Genomic DNA, 22,078 nt, shown 5'->3' on the forward strand with positions numbered 1-22,078 from the left:
AGGCCCCCCCAGACCCCCACATTGCAAGGCCACCCTCCAGCGCGGAGCTCTTCTGAGGAGCCAATTGCGGTTTTGTTGCCGTTTCTGCTGCAGTGGCCAGAGGTCAGGCACGCATGCTGGCAGTGATCACCAGGGACAGTGAGCTCGATTGTGCTGCTTGCGTGCATGGCTGCGGCCTGAGAGGGCACCAGGAGCAGAGCACTCGGGAGACGGAAGCCCCAGGCTCGACCGGGCCCCACCCCTGATTTATGTTGTGCAAAGATCACTTTAACTACCGTGTTTCACACAGACCCTGTCGAGCAAGTATAAAAACAGAGAGAGTCTGGTCCCGTCGCCTCGTTGAGGAATGAGTGCATTTGGCACAGCAAAAATGTCTCCTGATAAACATTACATTAGTTTATGGTTTGACTTAGTGGGCTCGGGAAATTATTTTCTTTCGGCAAGTGTTTACTCAAATTCAGCTCCAGCGTTGCGGCAGCGGTAGGAATCACTGCCTGCATAGGCCACTTCTTGCAGCTTGGTTGATCACCAATGTGTAGTAATAACTACCTGCACTGAGGGAGTGCGTGACAGTTTGAAAAGTGATTTTCTATTCATTATTCCATCTGTCTTCATTGTTCTTTAAGATCGACATGGCAGGGGCCCCAGTGACCTCCCGACACAGACAGAAACTAAAGCATCACTTGCCTCGTCCAAAGTTACATTCCAAGTTTGTGGCTGGTGCAGAAATCTTAAAACTCATCCAAGGAATTAAAGTCCCTTTCCCGGAGTCTATTGGTTTTGTGTAAAGGCCCTGAGTGTATCCAAATGATGTCTCAGGGTATGCTTGGGGAAGAAGACAGTTAACATTAGCAAATTTAATATAGCATTTTTTAAAAGTCTGCCAAGGGGCAGGATTAAAGTTCTGTGCTCTGAAGAACTAGACACAGAGAAGTCCTGTGACACACTAGTTGCGGTGGTGATCCCCGGAGCAGTGAAGTTGGTCCATAGCTGCTCCAGCCTGTCAGAGGCTTCTTTACAGCAAGTGGCACGGGCAGCTGCTTTAGTGGTTCAGAGAAAAATCTTGATGGCCTGACTCGTGGCTTCCAGAAATGGGATACTGGGTTGAAGAATTATCAGCATGAATTGTCAGAATCCAGTCAGAAAACGCAGTTTAATTTTACGATAGTATAAGATTTATACTAAAAATGGGGGAAATTGGAAGCAGATAAAGTTGATAAGCAAGCTGTTACCTGCATTATTGTACCAACCTGTATTCAAAGAAGTCTCGTATGCAGGCATGCCACAGAAACAAACGCCCAGCTGACCATGGGAGCAGAATCGCCAACATGGAATAATTTTCATCCATTCATTGTCTCATCTGCTCACCTGGCCTTTAGCAAGCATTGAATATCACATTAAAAAGCATGAGTCTTAGGGGCCAGGGTGATCGCACAGCAGGTAGGGTGCCTGCCCTATACACGGCTGAGCTGAACTTGATCCCCAGCACCACATCCGGTCCTCCAACTTGTGTCATTTCGTACTGTGTCACCCACAGGAGTGGTCCCTGAGCCTTGCTGGGTGTGGCCCAAAACCCAAACAATAAAAGTATGAGTCTCAGCTATAGGTTGGGTCCCCTCCTCACTGCCAGGAGTGACACACGAGCATAGGGCCAACAGTGGCCCTTAGTACTTCTAGATGTGAACCAAAAATCAGACATAGCAACACCATCAAATTCCACAGAAATTATGAGCCTCTATCAGTTTTGAGGTAATTAAAATTATTGGCTATATAAATATAGCAAGTTATTGGTTCCAGACCACTTTTGCTTTTGAAAGTGAAATGTTGGGGAAAAAAGCAATCACAATCACGATCATGAAATCCCGCTAATCATCTATTTCTTGGGCAGGCTCAGTAACCTCTCCATCTGTCCTTTCCCTGAGATCTTAGAAGTCTATCTCAACTCGGCCCTCCCAAGGATGTCTCACTGGAGGCTCTTCCAGGGTCAGGGGAATGAGATCCAGCTTGTTACTGGCTTTAGCATATGAATACACCATGGGAAGCTTGCAAGGCTGTCCCATGTGGGCAGGAAACTCTCAGAAGCTTGCCAGTTTCTCCCAGAGGGAGAAGTAGGTTATAAGAGACCTTCTTCTGGGAGCTTGCTTTTAAGTCTCTGGATGTTGGCCGTTGATGGGGTTACACACACCTGGGTTCCTCTGCCGGTACCTTCATGCTTGAGGCCTGTCCGAACATGTGGAGAGGGGCCTCGAGCATGGTTGTGCCTAGATTCTGGTGGTCTTCGGCCACCGGGAGCTCTGCTCAGGGCAAGGAGGGAAGCTGGAGCCCATCCCCTCCGAGGGGCCCCGGGAAAGACAGCCAGGCGTGCGGGCAAGAGACTCTCTTGGGAAAGACTCTCTGGGGAAAAAAAAAAATGAAATGTTGAAAAATGCTTCAACATAGTTTGATGGTAGCAGGTGCTACTTTGTGCCATCTTGGGCCAGAGCTATAGTACAGTGGGTTGGGTTCGATCCCCGACACCCCATATGCCCACCCCCCAGCCCCACCTGAGCACAGAGACAGGTGTGAATCCTGAACACCGCTGGGCGTGACCTATAAACAACCCCCCCCCCCCCGCCCAAAGTGCCATCTTGTTCTGCTCTGGTGGTTTCTTAAATTCCTGAGAAGTCTTATTGTCACCGATGATGCATCAGAGAAACCCGTTGTGTCATTACTTATCAGCTGGCTGTCTTGGCGAAAGCCAGGCCAGTTCTCCTGTTCACTGTAACAGTTGTCAGAAATAATGTCAAGGAAGAGAAGGCTGAAGAGACGGAGACTAATGGTCGTGTGTGTGCGTCCACACGCGCATTTGAGATCAATTGCTGAGCCTCATCTGAAGTAATATTTGTCAAGCTAGGGGATGGCAAGAGTTCATATCATTTCTTACTGTGTCACCCAGATGCGACCTGTAACTGGCAACGTACAGATAATATTTTTCTTTGCTTTCTTCCCTGTCCCCTTCTTGCTTCTTTGAGGCCGTGAGTAACTTGATAGGTTTTTCACAAAACCCTCTTGCAGGATTTCCTTCTCTCTGCCTGCTTCGCTGGGATAGGATGATATCTGTGTTCACCGTTGTTGCAACCAGAATTTTCTCTGACTCTCCTTTTGAATACGCTTTTGCTTAACTCAGAGCCCAGAAATGGTTGAAAGTCAAGGCGATAATACTTTCCCTTTTGCCTCCCGATAAAGTACTTTGCAGTGAATGTGTAATTAGAATTCTTGGTGAACAGCTGATGCCATTTCTGCAGTGTGGTACGGTGTGCAGGCGGCTCTTTCTTTCTTGCACAAGGCGGTAGATGTGGAATCAGTAACCCTGGGACTCTGATTTCTTTTCAGATGTGAAACCCTCCAATATGCTGGTGAACACCAGGGGACAGGTCAAACTGTGTGATTTCGGAGTCAGCACTCAGGTACGGCTCCGTGCTTTCTAGCCTGACCTCCTCCGGTCCCCTTTTCTTTCCAGTCTATTTTCCCTGGACTGAAAAATCACCAAACAGTACCCTGCATCTTCCCCTCGGTGGGGAAGTGTGTTATTCATTTTTTAATCTCCAAGCTGGGTTCCTTCATCAGAATAGGATTGTTCATTGTTTAATGACAGTAAAAACTGCTGATATTGTAATTACTACTTACGAATAGCAAACTTCATTGATATGCAGCTTTGATAGGAGAGCGTTCGGGCCAGACAAAAGAGGGAGGGCAGAGTGGGAACTGTGCCTGGGGAACCCAACTGGCCCACAATAAAAATTAATATTGGGAGCAACAATGGTGGAAGGCCAATGTGCAGCACAAATTTTAATTCATTTCCATTTTGGGCCTCCCCTGGGACCCCCAGTGATAGTGACCCATGAGTGTGCCGTGATGTTGATTTGAATTGCAGCCACCTTTACTCCCAGCCAAACACGAGGACCAAAGCGAAGGTCATCTTTGTATTATGAGTTGTCAGAGCCTGTTATCCGCCCAGCGTCTTTACCGTTCCTTTCCGTCACGTAACGCAAGGGCCTTCGTTCCCGTCTCCAGCCGTCAGACTGTGAATGCCAGAGCATTCAGATTCTCCTTCAAATTGACTTTTTTTTTTTTTAATTTCAGGCGGGTTTGGGGTACTAAAGCAACTTGCATCCTGCTTAAGTGAATTGTTTAAGGTTATCTGCTGTAAACTATATTGCTGTGCTTGTTTAAATGGGAAATCACATTCAAAAAGAAAAGAGAGATTTAATCATTTTTAATGCCTTTGTAGATAAATTCGTTCCCTTTTTACATAATTTTTAGTTGATTTATAGAAATGATGATTGTAGGTTAAATGAGGAATAATTGCCCATTTTATTTCCACATTATCTTTATATTGTTCTAACAGACTGTTTTGTCTCATAGCTGGTGAATTCCATAGCCAAGACGTATGTTGGAACAAATGCTTATATGGCGGTAAGTAAACTTCTGCAAGAATAACATTTAAATCCAACATCTTTATCTTTATGTACTTGGTAATGTACAATTCTTGAATTAATTCTATAGCTCTAGCCTACTAGATCATAAATTACGAAATCAGTCCAATCATGATTTGATTTTTATATCTCTCTAAAAGACATTAAGGTTTACAGGATCTACCAGCTAGCTGACTTTGTTGATTGAACTGGTTGACTCAAATGTCAAATTACTGAATTTTGAAGTTGAACCTTACAGAAAAAAATTGCATATTGGATGCTTTACCACAGTACTATTTCATTAACCCCCAAGTCTACCAAAATGTCCACTGGTAATTTTGGTCAAGTTCTCCCAGATTGCAAATAAGCTTTGTTGCCAAATCAAGATAAAATTATTGGTGTAATAGGCTCTTTGGATCTCTGAAATACAAGCACTTATCAAGCAGTTCTCTTCAACCCTGCACTTTATATTTTGTTTAGTTGTGGTTTTATGCGCCTATTGTAAGACAATTTATTTTGTTCTACTATAGTAAAACCAAGAATAAGGAACCGAACCAATAGTTCAGTGGCGAGGGTGCTTGCCTTGCATAGAGCTGGCCCGGGTTCAATCCCCAGCACCCCTTACGGTCCTGGAGCCCTCCCAGAATTGATCCCTGAACTGTAAAAATCAGGAGTAACCCTAAGCATCACCAGATATGGCCCATAAACACAAATAGAAGCAAACAAACAAAACAAATAGCAACAACGTGTGTGTGTATATGTATGTACATATATATATATATATATATAATTTCAAGAATAAAAGTAGAAGCATAGGACTGTTTTAGAAACCAATATGTACTTAATACTTGGCTTCAACCTTCTTTTTCTCCCTTTCAAAGGAGGAGGCATTACTGTGTCTATGAAATTATTTTCTTGGTTTCCTCACTCACTTTTAGCATATGAGAGGGAACAGTGAGGAGTAGGGCGATGACAAGATCATTTATCTAGTGCTATTTTCACAGCAAAGAACTGTTTTAACATTTTAAGGTTAATGGTTTGTTTGTTTTTTTTTTATTGAAGCACCGTGAATTACAGAGCTACAAAGTTAGCTGTGATTGAGTTCGAGATGTACAATGTTCCAGCAGTGACCACATCTCTCCACCAGGGTCCCCAGTTACCCTCCTGCCCCCAGCCTATCTCTGTCCTGTTAACAGAGGTTATAGATCTGTTTGGTCCATGCTCTAAATACATATTTCACTGCATAATCATTACCACCACATACTTCTTGTGCCCGTTATTTCCTTCCAGAAATGTTCTGTAATATTTCATGATGTAGCCGTAGCACAGTATCATTCTGTCTATGATGCTTCTGTAAAAAAGGTAAACAGAGGGGCTGGAGCAAGAGTACAGCGAGTCCGGCGCTTGCCTTGCACACAGCTGAGCTGTTCGATCCCTTACCCAGATAGGATTCCCTGAGCCCCCCAGGTGTTAACCCCAAACCAACAAATTCCAGAAAAAGTAAACAGAGGGCAGGGAAGATAATATAGGATTAGGACACTGCCTTGCGTGCAGCTGAGCCCGGGTTCGATACCCAAGCCCTGTCGGGAGTGATCCCTGAGCACAGAGCCAGGAGCAAACCCAACTCTCCCTCCCAAAAGGTAAACAATGGCATATACAGATGTGCATTTGCTTTCTCCAGCTTAGCATTCTGGGCACAAACACACACACACACACACACACATACACACACACACACACACACACACACACACACACACACACATATCTTCAGTACATTTCTGAAATCCAGCTTGCATGGTTTGTTAAGAGCACAGCAGTATCAACCATCCTGTCACTCAACCCACGGAAGGCACCGGAGGGCAGGCTGGCAGGAGTAAGTCACAGGACGGGTAGGACTCCCTTCCCTGGCACGAGTGAGTCTCACAGTGGGGTAGGACGCCCTTCCTTCCGTGCCACCTAAACTGTACAGTTCCTCTGCCAGCGATACATTCACACACAAGCCTTTCTTTCTGATTATGGGAAAGTAGTAAAACTATTTGGCAGGTGTCAAACTTGGAGTGTCCATATGAGTGTTTATTTTTAACATATATTGATAAGTTTTCCGTGAGCCTACTCCTTACACCAAAAATAGCACTAGTGACAAGCGCTTTTTAAGTAATACTAGCACAGGTTGTGAAAATAAGCCTCACATACTAGTTGTGAAGTTAATTTTACAACTATTTGTGAAATGGTTCTCATTTTTTTGTTTCTAAATTTTAGTTATTAAGGCCAGGGAGATGATTACAGTGGGTAGAGCCTTTGTCTTGCACGCCACTAGCACAAGTTCGATCCCCAGCATCCCACATGGCCCTCAGAGCACTGCAAGGAGTGATTCCTGGGTGTAGGGCTAGGAGTAACCCCTGAGCATTGCTGGGTGTGTTTGTTTTTCATGCCAAAAACAAAAACAAAAAATTACTAAAGTTCAGGTCACATGTTTGCACAAATGTTAATGATCATGGTTTTGCTATACGAACTGTACCGCCACCACCGAATGCCAAGGATTCAGCCTGTGCCCGTGTGCCACATGAACTCCACCTCTTCATTTCTACCACCACTGGGTGTGGTCCAAGAGAAATACAGTTATATGATAAAGTAAATGATGTTCGTATGGCTGGAACTCTGGGTCTTATTATCTGTTTTCTTTGTTCACATATGATCGTGAGTTTTTTTAAAAAAAGGTATTAATATAGATTCAGTCTTGGGTCTTCTTAGAATAATACTAAAATTTTTTATTTGGTTTGGTTTTGGGCCACACCCACTTGGGTTCAGGGATTACTCTGGGCTCAGTGCTCAAGGATCACTCCTGATCCCTGCACAGGCTGGAGGTGTGTGTGGTGGGAGGTCGGGGGGCGCAAGGGGTGGGCAGTGTATTTGGTGCTGGGGATCGAGCTGGCGTAAGCTGCATGCTAGGCAAGCACCCTACCTGCCGTACTATTTCTCCAGCCTAAATTTTTTTTAAATTGGGATCCCAGAATAGCTCTTTTTTGTCTGACATTGTTTATAAGGAAAGTGTGCTTTTCTCATTGTTTTTTAGATAATGTAAAAAAGACAATAACCGGGGCTGGAGCGATAGCACGGCGGGTAGGGCATTTGCCTTGCATGCAGCCGACCTGGGTTCGATTCCCAGCATCCCATATGGTCCCCTGAGCACCTCCAGAGGTAATTCCTGAGTGCAGAGCCAGGAGTGGCCCCTGTGCATCGCTGGGTGTGACCCAAAAAGAAAAAACAAAGACAATAACCTTTGAACTTTCATATCTGTTTCCTAAGAGCTAATCACCTTCTTGGTTGTACCGCTGTGGCTGAGTTTGGTGAGCTACCTTAATGCCTAGCAAAACCCTATCAAATGCTACAGTTTTATCTTGGAAGGAAAAGCTACAATTTTAGTCTTTGAAAGAAAATGAGACACTGATTACAAAAAAAAAAAAAAGGAAAGAAAACAGTTCTCAGCTACCCTTGGCATTCGTGGTAGCTTTAAATTGCTCTCATAATTGAGTTGCGTTACATTGGAATGTACACGTCCAGGTGACAGTCCGCTTTCCCAGGTGTCCGCTAAAGAAATTACTTTCTTCCTTTCTCTTTCTGGATGAACGTGATGCATCCATGTATTAATTGAAAGTGTGGGGATTAGAATTATGAAATGTTTGTTCAGATTGGCAAAACAAAAATTGCTTGGCTTCTCGGGTGAATGAATCCTAGTCATCAACATCATGGCTTACACTGAAGAAAACGTGGGCCCCGAGCAATGGTACAGTGGGGAGGGCGTCTGTCTTGCCCACAGCTGATCTGGGTTCGATCCCTGACCCTCCCATATGGTTCCTGAGCACTGCAGGAGTGATCCCTGAGTATTGCCGGGTGTCCCCCCTCCCCCAAAAAAGAGAACACTGAAAAATTAAATAGTTATTACCTATGATTTAAGATCAATTTCCTGATGGTGAGTTGGCACTCAATTTGTTTGGCCCTAAACTGTTGTGAAATCTAAGATTGGGAATGGGGGAGGTAGAAATAATATTTACTATTGGGAGAGGGTATTAATTCCCTGCTCCTATCACATAAGGATGAGGATTGGTTTTTGTTTTGTTTTTATTTTTAACTACAATTGGTTGTTTTCTTTTGTCTGCTTGTTACTGAGTTTCAGGCAAGAGTCTTTGCCAAGATCAGAGACTACTCTAGCTCTTCGGCAACCAACTCCCTTCTCCCCACCCCCAGTTTTTGCAAAGAAAGTTTGAAAATTGCGTTGTGTTCACACAACAGACTCAGACCCACAAATAAGCATGGGTCGAACTGGTGAAATCCGGGTTCCTGCTGTCGCCCCTGCAGTCTGTGATCCATGCCAGACTCTGGGGGTGTGTGCGTGCGTGTGTGTGTGTGTGTGTGTGTGTGTGTGTGTATGTGTGTGTGTGTGTGTGTGTCAGGAGGTGCTCACCCAACTTCTTATAAGTCATTACATGTTCCAAAATTTTAAACAATTCCACAGTAACAACAAGATTGATAGGATTGCGGCCAAGCCAGCCCTTCTCTGAGGGGCCCGTGTGCTGCTTGAGTCTGCACGGCGGCCGAGTGGAGAGATGAGCAGAGAACATCTTTCCTTAAGTGAAGAAGAGTCCGACCTGGTCCCACACACGACATTCCCCACTCTTCCGTCTGTGCCGGTGGAAGCTGTGTCTGAAAGGATGGGCCTTCCATTTACCAGCCAGGATTTGGCAAATACCTTCCACACTGTGCGCCAGATATGGAGAAATACTGTCCCTCACCAGGGGCAAGGGAGGAGGAGGAGGAAGGTAGCGTGATTTGTGGCCACGCCACCTGTGCCGTAATGCATACCAAGAAGTCACACCACGTAGGAGTTTGATGATGACTCCAACAGCATGTTGAGATACGGTGGGGATTCGAGTGGAGAGGAAAAAGTCTTCCGAGATGGGAATGGCCGTGTCTGTTTGGATGCAGCTGGGAGAAACGGTCCCATGACGTTCGGCCCTCGGGAAGAATTATTCTTGGTAGGAAAGGGGTTTTACAAATTAAAGAAATAAATAAAGGCAGGGAAATAAGGCCATCCATCCTGCTCCCCCAGACAGGCTTTATATAATTTTATGGAAAGGGGTCCCCAGAGATGGGAGCAGAGACATTGAGGTCACCCAGTGGGTGGGAGTGGGAAGGTCACGAAGTTCTGTTTCCCGGGGAGACGCACTCCCTGGGTGCAGGACTCCACCCTCTCCCCCGCGAAGGTCCTTGTCCCCCTGGCTCGTCCCTCGTCTCTGCTCACCAACACCAGTTACTCTTTAGGGCTACGTGGGCCCCCTGCAAGCTTCCAGAATTCCAGGAGGGACCCGGATCAGAGGAGTCTCTCCTAGGGGCCACAAGTCTCTCTCAGGTGCCTTCAAGGCTCGCTCTGACCTGGCTCAAGCCTCCCGGCGCCACGAAACATTCCTTCCTCCTGTGCATTGGTTCATGAGTACCTTCAAAAGACGGGGTGGGGAACCTGACCAAATGCCAAATCATGGAGGGCTGGGAAGAGGCAACACCCTCTTCCCAGCTATGTGATTCCTGTGTGAAGTAGAGAAGGTACATGGAGGAACTTTGCACCCCATCTTCAGCCGAGGGCCAACTGTCCCAACTGGCCTCTTATTTTGCTTGGGTGCCATACCCGGCAGTACCCAGAGCTTACTCCTGGCTCTGCACTGAGGGATCACTCCTGGCAGGGCTTGGGGGACCATATGCGTGCTGGGGTTCCAACCTGGGTTAGCTGTGTGCAAGGCAAGCACCCTCCACGCTGTAATCTTACTGCAGTCCCCCAAGTAGATCTTTTAAACTATTTCTTACCATCAGATAAAATGTGGACTCATAGCCAAAAAGGAAATATGGATGTTCTTTGTACCCCTCTTGATGTCTCAGTTTTCTTTAAAGCTTGAAATTCTTTCCGGAGGAAAATTTAATTTAAAAAAAGGCAAATTACTTTCTTTTTTTTTAATTTTTTTTTTTTTTTTTTATTGAATCACCATGTTGAAAGTTACAAAGCTTTCAGGCAGAAGTCTCAGTTACATAATGCTCCAACACTCATCCCTTCACCAATGCATATATTCCACCACCAAGAACCACAGTGAACCTCCACCCCACCCCACCCCGTCCCCCAGCCCCCCACCCCGCCTGTGTAGTTGATAAATTCCACTATAGTCAGCGGAGTGTCAATCTCATCGTGCAAATAAAATATACCCAAGTCCTCGAGATCCATCTGTCCAGTTCAAGTGAGAGGAAACACTTGGTCACAGTGTATAGATTATAACTCCACAGCTAACACCACTGAATTTGGTAGGAGTAGACCTGAGTTCAAGTTTCAGCACATGACTAGCTTAGGATTTTGCCTAGCTTATCTCTCTCTGAATCGCTAATTTTTTTCTTCCGGAATAAGAGAATTATAAAGATTTCCTCACCGGCACTTTGCGGTAAGTGTAATATGTCGATGTAGAGGAGACATGTAGACATACACACAGACATATTTTGCTCTTCTTAAAGTGCTCTGCGAGTGTGCCTGGTGCCCTGATCAAGCTGAACCCCGTGTTTTCATGTTTCCCAGAGCAGCTGACATTGACTCATAAGCTTCCATCTTTGTTTACAGCCTGAAAGAATTTCAGGGGAACAGTATGGAATCCATTCTGATGTCTGGAGCTTAGGAATCTCTTTCATGGAGGTATGTTGCTTACTAACAGATGCTTCTATATATGCCGGCACTAATATACGCTATATCGGGAATAAAGTTGTTGGGATTTTTTTTTAATTAAAATAAGCACCTCCCATGTTAAATGTGTGTATACACAGTGTTCAACTCTGAAGTCTTTATTTTGATATTCTTGGCTAGCTAGAGAACTGTTCCTCCTGAGATGTTCTTTCTCATGGACCCCTATGTGAACTTAACTGGAGTGTTGGGTTTTTCTTTTCTTTTCTTTTTTTTTTTCCCCCAGTGCTAGAGATCCAACCCATGCCTCTTGCATGCAAGGCGTCCTTTTTTAAAAATTTTTTTTCTATTCCCCTCTAATTCCTTTACCGGGTCCTGGGGTTCCTTTCTGCTTTTTCAGAATAGAGATTTCTGCCCAATTAAATCCAGATCTTTAAGACTCTGCATTGCAAACATATTCCCTGGATGGTTTCCAGGCCTCCCTGCCCCCACCCTGGGTGGTTTTTTTGTTTGTTTTTTTTAAATAACACAAAATTTGGAGAATCTGCTCCAAGAGAGACAACATAACTGGCTGAGCAGTGAAATCTGGTGCAAGTGCCCACAGACACCCAAAGGTGCTGACTTGAGATGCAGCCCTGGGTCCCAGATGGAACCCCGTGGGAAACCACACATCATGTGTGCATGAGGCCCAGGAAAAAGTGCAGCCTATGTGGTTGTCTAGGTTCTATATGTTTGTTTACAAAGAAAAAGAAAAACCTATACTGAGGGACAGTCTACATGAGTTATAGACTCCCGTGCTCGCCTTGCGTGCAGCGACCCGGGTTCGAGCCCCAGCACTGTGCAGTCCCCACTGCAGTACAGGGGGTGATGCCAGAGCTCAGAGCCCAACTCTCCCCTGAGCGTTGCCGAGTGTGACGCAAAGGAAAGCACAAACCCACTTTTTCCAGTGTAGCGCCGTCCCGTGGCGGGGGAGGGTGGGGGGTGGGGGGCAGGGGGAGGGGGAGGGGGTATGATAGAATAGTGGCATCTCATGGCCTAACAGCCGTGCGTCCAGCGGTTTCACTGCCCTAACCCTTCCCAGCTGTGTTTAGAATGGACTTTAGCTTATGTGCAACACGTAGCCCCACGACGGCTCTAGGCTGAGGTTTCTACCCAGTGACCATCACCTGTAAGGCAAGGCCCAGGTTTCATGTGAGAGGGACATCAGACCCAAATTGAGTTTTACAGCAGAGTACAGCCTCGACTCCTGGCCATGCTTCAAGGATTGCTTCTCACAGTCATTGGTTCAGATAAAGACTTGAAAGAAATATGTAGGAAGGCGTCTTTAAAGAAGATCAGGGCGAGGGGCTGGAGTGATAGCACAGTGGGTAGGGCGTTTGCCTTGCATGCGGCCGACCCGGGTTCGATTCCCAGCATCCCATATGGTCCTCTGAGCACCGCCAGGAGTAATTCCTGAGTGCAGAGCCAGGAATAACCCCTGTGCATCGCCGGGTGTGATCCAAAAAGCAATAAATAAATAAATAAAATAAAGAAGATCAGGGCGAGAAGTGCCGTTACAGTCTTATCACCTGGCTGAGTGGGGCGGGGGTGTGTGGCCACTGTCAAATACTCGTCTGATTTTTGCAGTGCGTGAATGCAGTTGAGTGTGCAAGGAAATTTATTCAGACTCAGCTCACCCGAACTATAGGAAAGGGGCAGAAATCAAGTCCGCTAGGCCATACTCGTCAGCATCTTCAGGGAAGGGCGAGTAGGAAATACAGTGGATCTGTGTCCCCCGAGCAGAGACAGGAAGGGGCGCAGAAGAGTCTCCTGACAGCCTGGGGCTGCCGGAGAAGCCGCTGTCAGGGCAAACCAGAGCCTTTGATTTGTGGGGCTTGGGCTCTGCACGTTCATCTTTTAAATCATTGTCAGGGAGTGGACTTGATTAAAAAGGAAAGGAGAAAAACCAACAAGCTACAGCAGAGCACATTCCAGAAGTCCCACGGTTGGTGGGAAAAGCCACTGGTGGGGGACCGGGTGTTGGGTCCTTGTATGCCTGAAACTCAAGCGTGAAAGTCTCGTGACGGTGGCGCTGGCCCTCGGTGACGTGTGGCCGGTGCTGCTTTCCCCCCCCCCCCCGGCTCCGGAACGTGCTCTCCGTGGCCTGGTACCCAGACAGACCGTGGGAGCCAGCTGACTTCTCGTGGCGCGCACACGTATCCATCTCGCACTCCCTCCACCCGTCTTCCTGCTCCGGGCTCGAGCTCCCGCCCAGCAGCGAGAGGGACCTCCCGAGAGACTCCCCTCCTGCTCACGGGGCCCCCATTTGGGGAGGATGGGGCCACGCCCAGGGAACAAACATCGAGCCGGGATGACCAAGTCTCTGCTGTGTCAGAGGGCGATGGTCCCGAGGGGGAGAGCAGCGCGGAGCCGTCCTTGCGGTGTAAGCACAGACGTGAGTGGGGAGGGGACGGGAGGAGGCGCCTGAGCAGCCGGACCACCGCCGCGCCCACCCCGGCTGGCGGCCTCTGAGCAGAGCAGAGAAGCCAGAGCAGCTCGTGTGCAGTTCGCAAGGGGGACGTGGGAAGGGGATACTCAGGGAAGTCACCCGGAGCCAGGTTGGGTTCCCCTGACCACCCCCATATGGTCCCTGACCCCCGCCAGGGCTTACTCAATCCCTGGCACCTTGGCTCTCTGAGCCCTCCGGGAGCCATCCCCGAGCACAGAGCCAGGAGTAAGCCTGGAGCATTGTCAGTTGTTGTGGCCCAGAAACAAACAATAACAGGTGTGATAAAAAATAGGATCTCTGTGGAGAGAAAAGGAAGTCTGGATAAGTTTGCAAATTGCAGAGTAAGAGGCTGATCTGAAGGGAGGTCAGCATCTTCGAGGAAGGAACCACTGCTTTCCTCTTGGGCTTCTTGCTTTCCAACAAGGCCCCTTCCTACCCGAGCACTCGGGAGCGTGGGAACTCTCGACCCAGCCATAGGGGTGATGAGAGCACGTTGTGGGCCGCTAGGCTGAGGACACAGGCGGGCAAGGCCATGTGGCGCCTCAGCAGAGGGCTCAGGCGCATGCGAGGCTGTAGCTCCACACTCTCAGGCCCAGTGGCCGGGGACTGCTGGGAGAGGCCCCTGGAGCCCCCGAGCACCGCTCAGAACCCCACCCCCCAACCCCTATAAAAGGTTTTTCGGAAGCAATCTGAGCTGCGCCAGAGAAGGTATCTTTTTTTTTTTTTTTTGGCTTTTTGGGTCACACCTGGCAATGATGCACAGGGGTTACTCCTGGCTCTTCACTCAGGAATTACTCCTGGCGGTGCTCAGGGGACCGTATGGGATGCCGGGATTCGAACCCAGGTCGGCCGCATGCAAGGCAAACGCCCTACCCACTGTGCTCTTGCTCCAGCCCCCAGACAATGTGTCTTGAAGGAGTTGACGGGCTGATCCCGGGACTCAGGAAAGAGAGGAAAGATGGACAGGCCCCTCCCCTGCGGCCTATAAGGCTGCTCAGCCCTACAAAAGGGGTCAGACCCCGAAGCGTGCTGGGGCTCCTTCAGGGACCCTTTCACTGCCATTGTCCAGACGCTTTCCTCCAAGTGCTCACATCCCTCTGTCCCCAGGGAGCCCATAGCAAAGGCACAAGGAAGAAGAAACTCAGGGACAAAGCAGAGGCTGTGTCTGCGAGTTCCCTACCAGCCCACACCCTGGGACCTGGACCTTCATGTTCTTAGTCCCGCCATCTCCCAAGCAGCCCCCCCCCCCCCGACCAGTCTCATCGACTCCTGAGCCCTCCCTGAGGTTTGGGGATGCAGAAGTCAGAGGGACCTTTCGTAGCTTTGAAGACAGGGCTCCCGCTGGCCTCCTTCGCCCCGCCCCGTCCTTCCGCTGTTACCGCTCCATCCCCAGGGAGAGCCGTGCACGGGCCACAGAAATGTGCCATGACAAAGTCACAGACAGGTGCACGGATGCCGTAAGCCCAGAGTCTGGTAACCTCCGGCAGTCTCCTCGGCGAGCCCCCTCTGCGGGCGAGATGGGCGGTGGCGTGGCGTTGCCAGGGTAGGCAGCTCTGGGAAGTGACCGAAGTGAGGGAGATGTCCCCTTAGGAAGGGGAGGGACCGGGTCTGAGGAAGTAGAGCAGGGAGGGCGCTCTCCTGGCACGCATCTGACACAGGCTCCATCTCTGGCTCCGCACGTGGTCCCCGAGCCCCGCCAGGAGTGATCTCTGAGCACAGATCTGTGAGGAAGCCCCGAGCATCCTGGGTGTGGCCTGAAAACAAACACAAAAAGTATGGGGGAGATGGAATTGCTCAAATGACGGAGAGTGGCCCCAGGTTATCGCTGGGTGTTACCCCCAACACATGGAAGGGGGAGTTCAGCCCCACGTGGGGACCAGCAGCCTTCCAGGCTGGGGAGAGGTGACCCCTTCGGGGTTCTGCTCGTGGTTTGCATTTCAGATCCTTAAGTGTGTCGCCATTCTCAGGAGTTTAGTCCCAAGACCAGACGAAGGTCACTGCCGTGTCTAGGGGAGGTGGGGGCTCCCTGCACGGTGGGGAGGGCACCCTCTGCGATTCGCTCTTATTTTATGACATTTTGTGGGGGGCTGGGGGCACGCTATGCCTGGCGATGCCCAGGGCTTACCCTGGCTCTGTTTAGGGATCACTCCGGTGGGGTTCGGGGGACCAAACCCAGGCGGGAGCCCTCCCTGCTGTGCTACGGCTCCATCCGCACAGTTGCACTCCTTGGACCTGCGTGAGAGGTCCAGTGTGGAAATGCCTGAGAGAAGAAGAGAAATCATGGAGAGCTTCTGGCACGGCTGCCACGCTGAACAGGCCAGAGGCATCAGCCTGCCCGGAGTGTCCGTTCCGCGTGCAGAAGGCGGGCACTCCTTCGGCGGACAGGGTGATCGTTACAGGGGCTTAGTTACTTAGAGCCATCACCGCTCTTCCGGCTCTCGTGGCCAAGCGTGTTAAAGACGCTTGGCTCGGAACCGGGGCTCTGTTTCCCCCGGGATGGAGGTTCCCTGCATGGCTCAGGGTGTGGACTGCCGCACCACATTCACACGAGCACCCCTGTCTTCCGGCCCTTTGCTGCTCAGCTCCCGCCTCTAGAGGGGCCTGCGGAGAGCCCCACTCTTGCTTTTCTCGGCGAGTCACCTGAGTCTTGTTTTTTTGGTGCCACTGAAATCATGACAGAAGCTGCAGATGGGAAGAAAACTGTGAGGTTAGCAAAAAAAAAAAAAAAAGGAGTTTTAAGTAGGGTCCTCTTGGGTCACAAAAAAATAAAATGAGGGGCTGGAGCGATAGCACAGTGGGTAAGGCGTTTGCCTTGCACGCAGCCAATCCGGTTTCCATTCCCAGCATCCCAGATGGTCCCCTGAGCACTGCCAGGAGTAATTCCTGAGTGCAGAGCCAGGAGTAACCTCTGAGCATCGCCGGGTGTGGACACCCCCCAAAAAAAAAATCAAGCAAAAATAAAATAAAATAAGCCTTTATTTGCTTTGCATTTGCAGTGTCCTGCCTAAGGCCCGCAGAGCAGGTCCTGGAATGTTCTTTTTCTCACTGTGTGTTGCAAGGGCTTGTTCTCCCTTGTGGTTCTGCCCACAGGGTCAGGCTAAACCTGACTGCGGCCAGTGGTGAGTGAGTGAACGGGTTTCTCCCCAACCTCCATCTTTAGCAACTCTGGTTTGTTCCTTTCCCTCAGCTCCTGGCCCTCGTTGCCTCCGTTTGCTTTCTCTCCCGGCCGTCTCTCGAGTGCGGGCAGAGAACAATCTGGCTTGACATGCTTGGTTAATTGGAGTGTCGTCTGGCCCTCTGAGACCCCTCTTCAGCATGATCACTGTTTTATTGAAGTGGTTTGAATGATGTGTTAGATGATGAAAGCCAGGCCCGTGGCTTCGGAAAGCGTCTCCGGCTAGGTGGGGAGTGTATTCCAGGTGTCACACAAGGTCACTGACAGACAAGTCACACCACAAGTCAAAGGCTTTTGATGAGTTCTCTTGTTTCGACCGAGAGTTTTTCTGGGGAGTTCTACATTAACCTTCAGCAAATTAAAAATAAATAGGTTTAGCTGGAGGCCAGTAAGCAGGCAGGATGCTTGCCTTATATGAGGCTGACCCGAGTTCAATCCCCGGCGCCCCACAGGGGCCCCCGAATACCAGGAGTGATCCCTGAGTGCAGAGCCAAGAGTAAGCCCAGAGCATTGCAGGTGTGGCTCCAAAATCCTAAATAAATACGTGGCGGTTCAGGAGAGGGAACGGAAGGCTGGAGCTCATGTCTTGCATGTGCAAGGACTCAAGTTGGGTCCCTGGCACTGCAGGGCCCCAGGAGCGTCACCGGGTATAGTCCTGGAGGCTCCCAAACCCCTCTGGGGGCGCGTGGTGGCTTAGCCTTGCTGGGCTCAAGCAACTGTGTGTTGTTGTCCTCAGACCTCCAACTCGCTGTTCTGGTTGGTCCCAGTGCTGGCAGGAGACCCCCGAGCCCCCAGCACCGCTGGGGAGACCGAAGTTCATGAATAAGTAAAGAAATCCGTGGAACACTGCTGTTCGCTCCACACGGACAGCATCGTTCTTCCTCTGCCCAGGAAGCATTCTCAGTGAGCGTTCAGAAACTGCTGTTGCCTGCCTCTGACCTTGAGCTACGCTTCCCTTGCGGAAAGGGCTTTTGCCACTGTATTGTATTCTAGAAACGTCTAGCTCCTCCTGGCAGAGGGTCAGCTCTGCTCTACTCCAGCTCACGGGCCCTGAAGAAATCCTTCAGGCTCCATCTTTTCAGACTAGTAATGGTTTTAAAGCAGTTTCTGAAAACAGCGTTGAAAGTTCATTGGGACCTTTAAAAGCCAAAGGGCTGGAAGACACCACTGGCATCACCTGGCCTCCCCAGTACCTCTGGAAGCCCCCCCCCCACGCCCCAATATATAGAAATAAATAATAAAGCAAGGGCAAGCACACGTTTGCTCGGTAGATCACAAAGTCCCGCTATATGAGAAAAAAGGTTTTCTGATTGGCAGAGGACCGGTCCTGGGTTCTTTTTTTGTTCCCTTTCTTGGTTTTTGGGCCACACCCAGCAGTGCTCAGGACTTATTCCCGGCTCTGCACTCAGGGATCCTGGTGGGGCTCAGGTGCTGGGGCTCAAACCCGGGTGGGCTGCGTGCAAGGCAAGCGCCCTCCCCTCTGCCCTACCACGTCGGCCTCCGGATGCTCTCTGCTCTCGCCTCTGCCCACACAAGCTAGAGGCCCTGGGTGGGTCACTGCATCTCCACGGTTTCCTCACCATTCGAGGGATGTCCACCTCAGAGCTTCTGCACAGCAGCCCCAGTGAGAACATGCAGCCCTTCGCCCCTGTCTGGGAGAGGAATGGCCGCGAAGGTTTCTGCTTCCCAGAAGGTTCGTAATCCGAGCAGAGCATGGACCTCTCGCTTTAGCTGCCACTCCCGCCTCAGGCTCCCCAGAAACCAAAAAGGGATCAGGAACAGACACAGTGTAGACCAGAGAAGGGCACGGAGCTGAGGGTGCACGAAGGCGACTGACTCCACAGTGGGTCACGGGCCTCGCCTGCCAGAGGGAAGGACTGGAGGAATGACAGCCAGTGTCCTGTAAGACGCGCAGAGGCTCAGGGCATCTGGAACTAGGAGTAAAGGCCCAGGACAGGGGAAACTGCCCCGAAGTCCATTTGAGGAGCAGCTAAGCAGGTGGCCCCACACATTCTTCCCTGAGCCCCGCTCACAGATGGGGCTGCCCCTCACGTCAGCGGGGGACGGGGGCTCCCAAGGATGATGACTTGAAGTTTCAGCTGACACTCCCCAAATGCCACCCCACGGCTGAGCTCAGAGGTCTGAGGCAAAGGTCTGGATTCCAGATGTGGGGACCCCCAGCCTTCTCTCCACACCCGCCCCGAGGACTCAGGCAGATGGGAAGAGGTTTTCGATAAGGAAGTCTGGGAGATGCAGAAGTCCAGTGACACCGTGGAAGCAGGCGGCTGTGGTGACCACGGTAGGTCCAGTTTCAGGGATTCCCGCCCAGCAAGACATTTCGGGACAGTTTTTAAGGCAAGAACAGGGAACTGAAAAAAACTGCTGGGAAAAAGGCAACTTAAAGATCAAGGAGGGGCTGGAGCGATAGCACAGCGGATAGGGTGTTTGCCTTGCACGCAGCTGACCCAGGTTCGATTCCCAGCATCCCATATGGTCCCGCAAGCACTGAGCACTGCCAGGAGTAATTCCTGAGTACATGAGCCAGGAGTAACCCCTGAGCATCGCTGGATATGACCCAAAACCAAACAAACAAACAAAAGATGAAGGAGACCATTAGGGGAGGGAAATGCCAATGAACTATGCCAGCATTCTCAGGGGGACCAGAGAAAATGTGGCTCCCAGGGAATAGGGCAGGCTGCAGTCAGGACATTCCAGGAAAGACAGCTCACAGGAAAGCAGGGTGGGAAGGTCTGTCCTGGGAGAGACTGAGGTTGGGGATAAAAGAAGAGAAGCCAATGAGATGTTTTCTTTTAGAATGTTCAAGAAACATTCCCATGTCATTTGTGATATTGGTCCTCCTAACCAGGAAGATTAAGAGGCAGAAAACAAAACGTGACCTTTTTTTTTTTTAATAACTAATGTCAGTGCTTTTGCCAGAAAAAAAAAAAGTGAGTTTTTACTGGGGAAGGAAAATTACTGGATTTTTTGTGGAATTTCGTTTTAGAATTTTCCCCCCAGGAAAAAAAAATTAGCATTAAAAAGTACAAAAAGTTGAGCACAACCACCTTAAGAGTGAAAAGTTGTGATTACATCTCACTTTTAACATTTTTGCTCACATATACATAAGTTTGATACCTGATAAGACTCAGTTACCAAAATAAAAAATTTGAAATGTCACTTTCTTCACTAAAATTAAAATAACATTAAAATTCACTCATTCCTCAAATACGTATTGCACGAGAGACATGTGCCAGATGCTTTACTAAGAGCTGGGGCTCTATCAATAAATGACATAGTCACGTCCCTGTGTTGAATTTGCATCTAATGAAAGACGGATGACGAATAACCAGAAGCAGTCGAGAGAGCTGGCACTCTCAGTATTCTCTTCTTTGACGAACAACTGCCGCAGCAGCAGCCTTAAAAAGTGGGCTTGAGAAGTTCTCCCGTCTGTGCAAGTAAGAGCCTTGTCCACGCAGCAGCTATTTCCCAGGTGCCAGGAATCAGGGAGCATTATCTCGAGTTGATCTTTGTCTGCAGACATGCAGAAGAAACCTCTTGCCCCTTCTCCCCACAGACTGCGGAGACGCAGCTGTGCCTCGTGGGCACACTTGGACTTCACCTGGTCTGGCAGCCTCTCAGCAGCTGTGGGCAGCGTCTCTCACTCAGGAGAACGTGCCCTTGGGTTGCTGGACCCCGACACTGAGACACACTGCCCGGTCCACGCCCCGCCCCCTTTATTTTTGTCATTATTGGCCAGAGTATGGGTACAGATCGAATCGTCCGCTGAGGATGGCCACTCAGATGTCCCGCTAGTGAAGCTTCTGATTCACCAATCAGAGGTTTCTGCTGAAGCCTTCAGCAGGCAACAGGGTGCAGAGGCGAAGGGCTTTTCCCTGCAGCCTGCCTAGGACGCAGGCAGCCTTGGGCGTCTGAAACTCTCGCTGCACAGCTCCTGTCCTTCTTGGACAGATTTTGACCTTTGCAGCAACTGGCTGCTCTGTTCTTACCCCTTTTCATAATCCTGCCGCAACTTTATTTTTCCCTTGTCATTTGGGCAGGGGGTGGGGGGGAGAGGTGCTGGGGAGAGGGGGAGAGGTGCATCAGATTTCTATGACTTGGCTCCAGAGAGCTAGTACACAGGATAGTACAGGTCCGTGCCTTGCTCGAGGTCCATCCAGACTCCCAGCACTGCCTCTGGTCCCCTGAGCCCCGCCGGGAGTGGCCCTGAGCACAGAGCCGGAAGGAAACCCTGAACATGGCTGGGTGTGGCCCCCAAACAAACACAATAAAATACAAAAATAAAATGCCTATTACTCGCTGCACGCGGGAGCTATTCATGGGGTCTTATGGGAGATGATGGATGGCCGGGTCAGTCTGTCGCGAGGACTGTGAAGGGCTCCAGCTGTCCCCGATGACCGTGCCTAAACGTGCATTTTCCAAGGTTGTCAGGGAGAGGGGCGACGGCGGACTGCCGGGCGGGCGGAGGGCACCTTCCCCTGAAAGAGGCTTTGTTGAGCGGCTTTGTGCCCGGCCCGCTCACAACAGCCAGGACACAGACGGGGCGCGACGGAACAGAGCCTGGCGCTCCCAGCTAAGCGGCCCGCTCTTTGGGTGGATTTGGGGCGTTTTTCCAGCAGCACATGTCCCAATTGGACACGCTCACAGACACACCTTCGGACCCGAAGAGACAAACAAACATGGAATCAGTGAGTCTTGGTGGGACGAGTGAAGAAATCAAGAAGTGAGCAGAGGCATTTGCCGAGCCCTGTCGAGATGTCAGAAGGATGGTCAGGAGGAGGGGACAGTGCCCATCACTGCCCGGCCCTGTGGCTGGCAGGGCCACCCCTCCCCCACCGCCACAGAAAAGCCAGGGCCTGTTTATGACTTAAGGAGTAAACCTCTGGCCCCTTTCAGCTCAGCACAGGAATCCTCATCTGTCGAGGGTCGTTTAAATAGTGACAGCATGGCCACTTCTCTCTCTTTTTTTTTCCTTTTTTCATAAAAAATGTGTTGCACAGCCAAAGAGATAATGCAGGGATGAGGGCTTCTGCCTTGCACAGGGCCCACCCGGGTCCGATCCCCAGTACTGCCTAGGGTCCCCCAAGCCCTGCTTGGAGTGATCCTTGAGCACAGAGCCAGGAACCAGTCCTGAGCTCTGCTGGGTGTGGCCCGATCATATTTTTTCCTTTATCTTAATGCATTGCAGAAGACACAGACCTGTGGTTGAATGGTCATTTCCTCATTTCATCACT

At 49.8% G+C, this 22,078-nt stretch overlaps 1 protein-coding gene across 3 annotated transcripts in view; it reads left to right on the forward strand.

Annotated features, from left to right (window-relative positions):
* MAP2K5 (mitogen-activated protein kinase kinase 5) overlaps positions 1 to 22,078 on the forward strand; it is a 269,651-nt gene that overhangs the window by 144,382 nt on the left and 103,191 nt on the right. For all 3 annotated transcript variants that reach the window (XM_055126994.1, XM_055126993.1, XM_055126995.1), the window contains 3 exons: positions 3,373 to 3,446; positions 4,405 to 4,455; positions 11,107 to 11,178. In XM_055126994.1, the coding sequence (XP_054982969.1) occupies positions 3,373 to 3,446; positions 4,405 to 4,455; positions 11,107 to 11,178 (197 nt within the window). The remainder of the gene's footprint in view (positions 1 to 3,372; positions 3,447 to 4,404; positions 4,456 to 11,106; positions 11,179 to 22,078) is intronic.

Source organism: Sorex araneus, chromosome 2 (genome assembly GCF_027595985.1).
Source record: "Sorex araneus isolate mSorAra2 chromosome 2, mSorAra2.pri, whole genome shotgun sequence".
Lineage (NCBI taxonomy): Eukaryota > Metazoa > Chordata > Mammalia > Eulipotyphla > Soricidae > Sorex > Sorex araneus.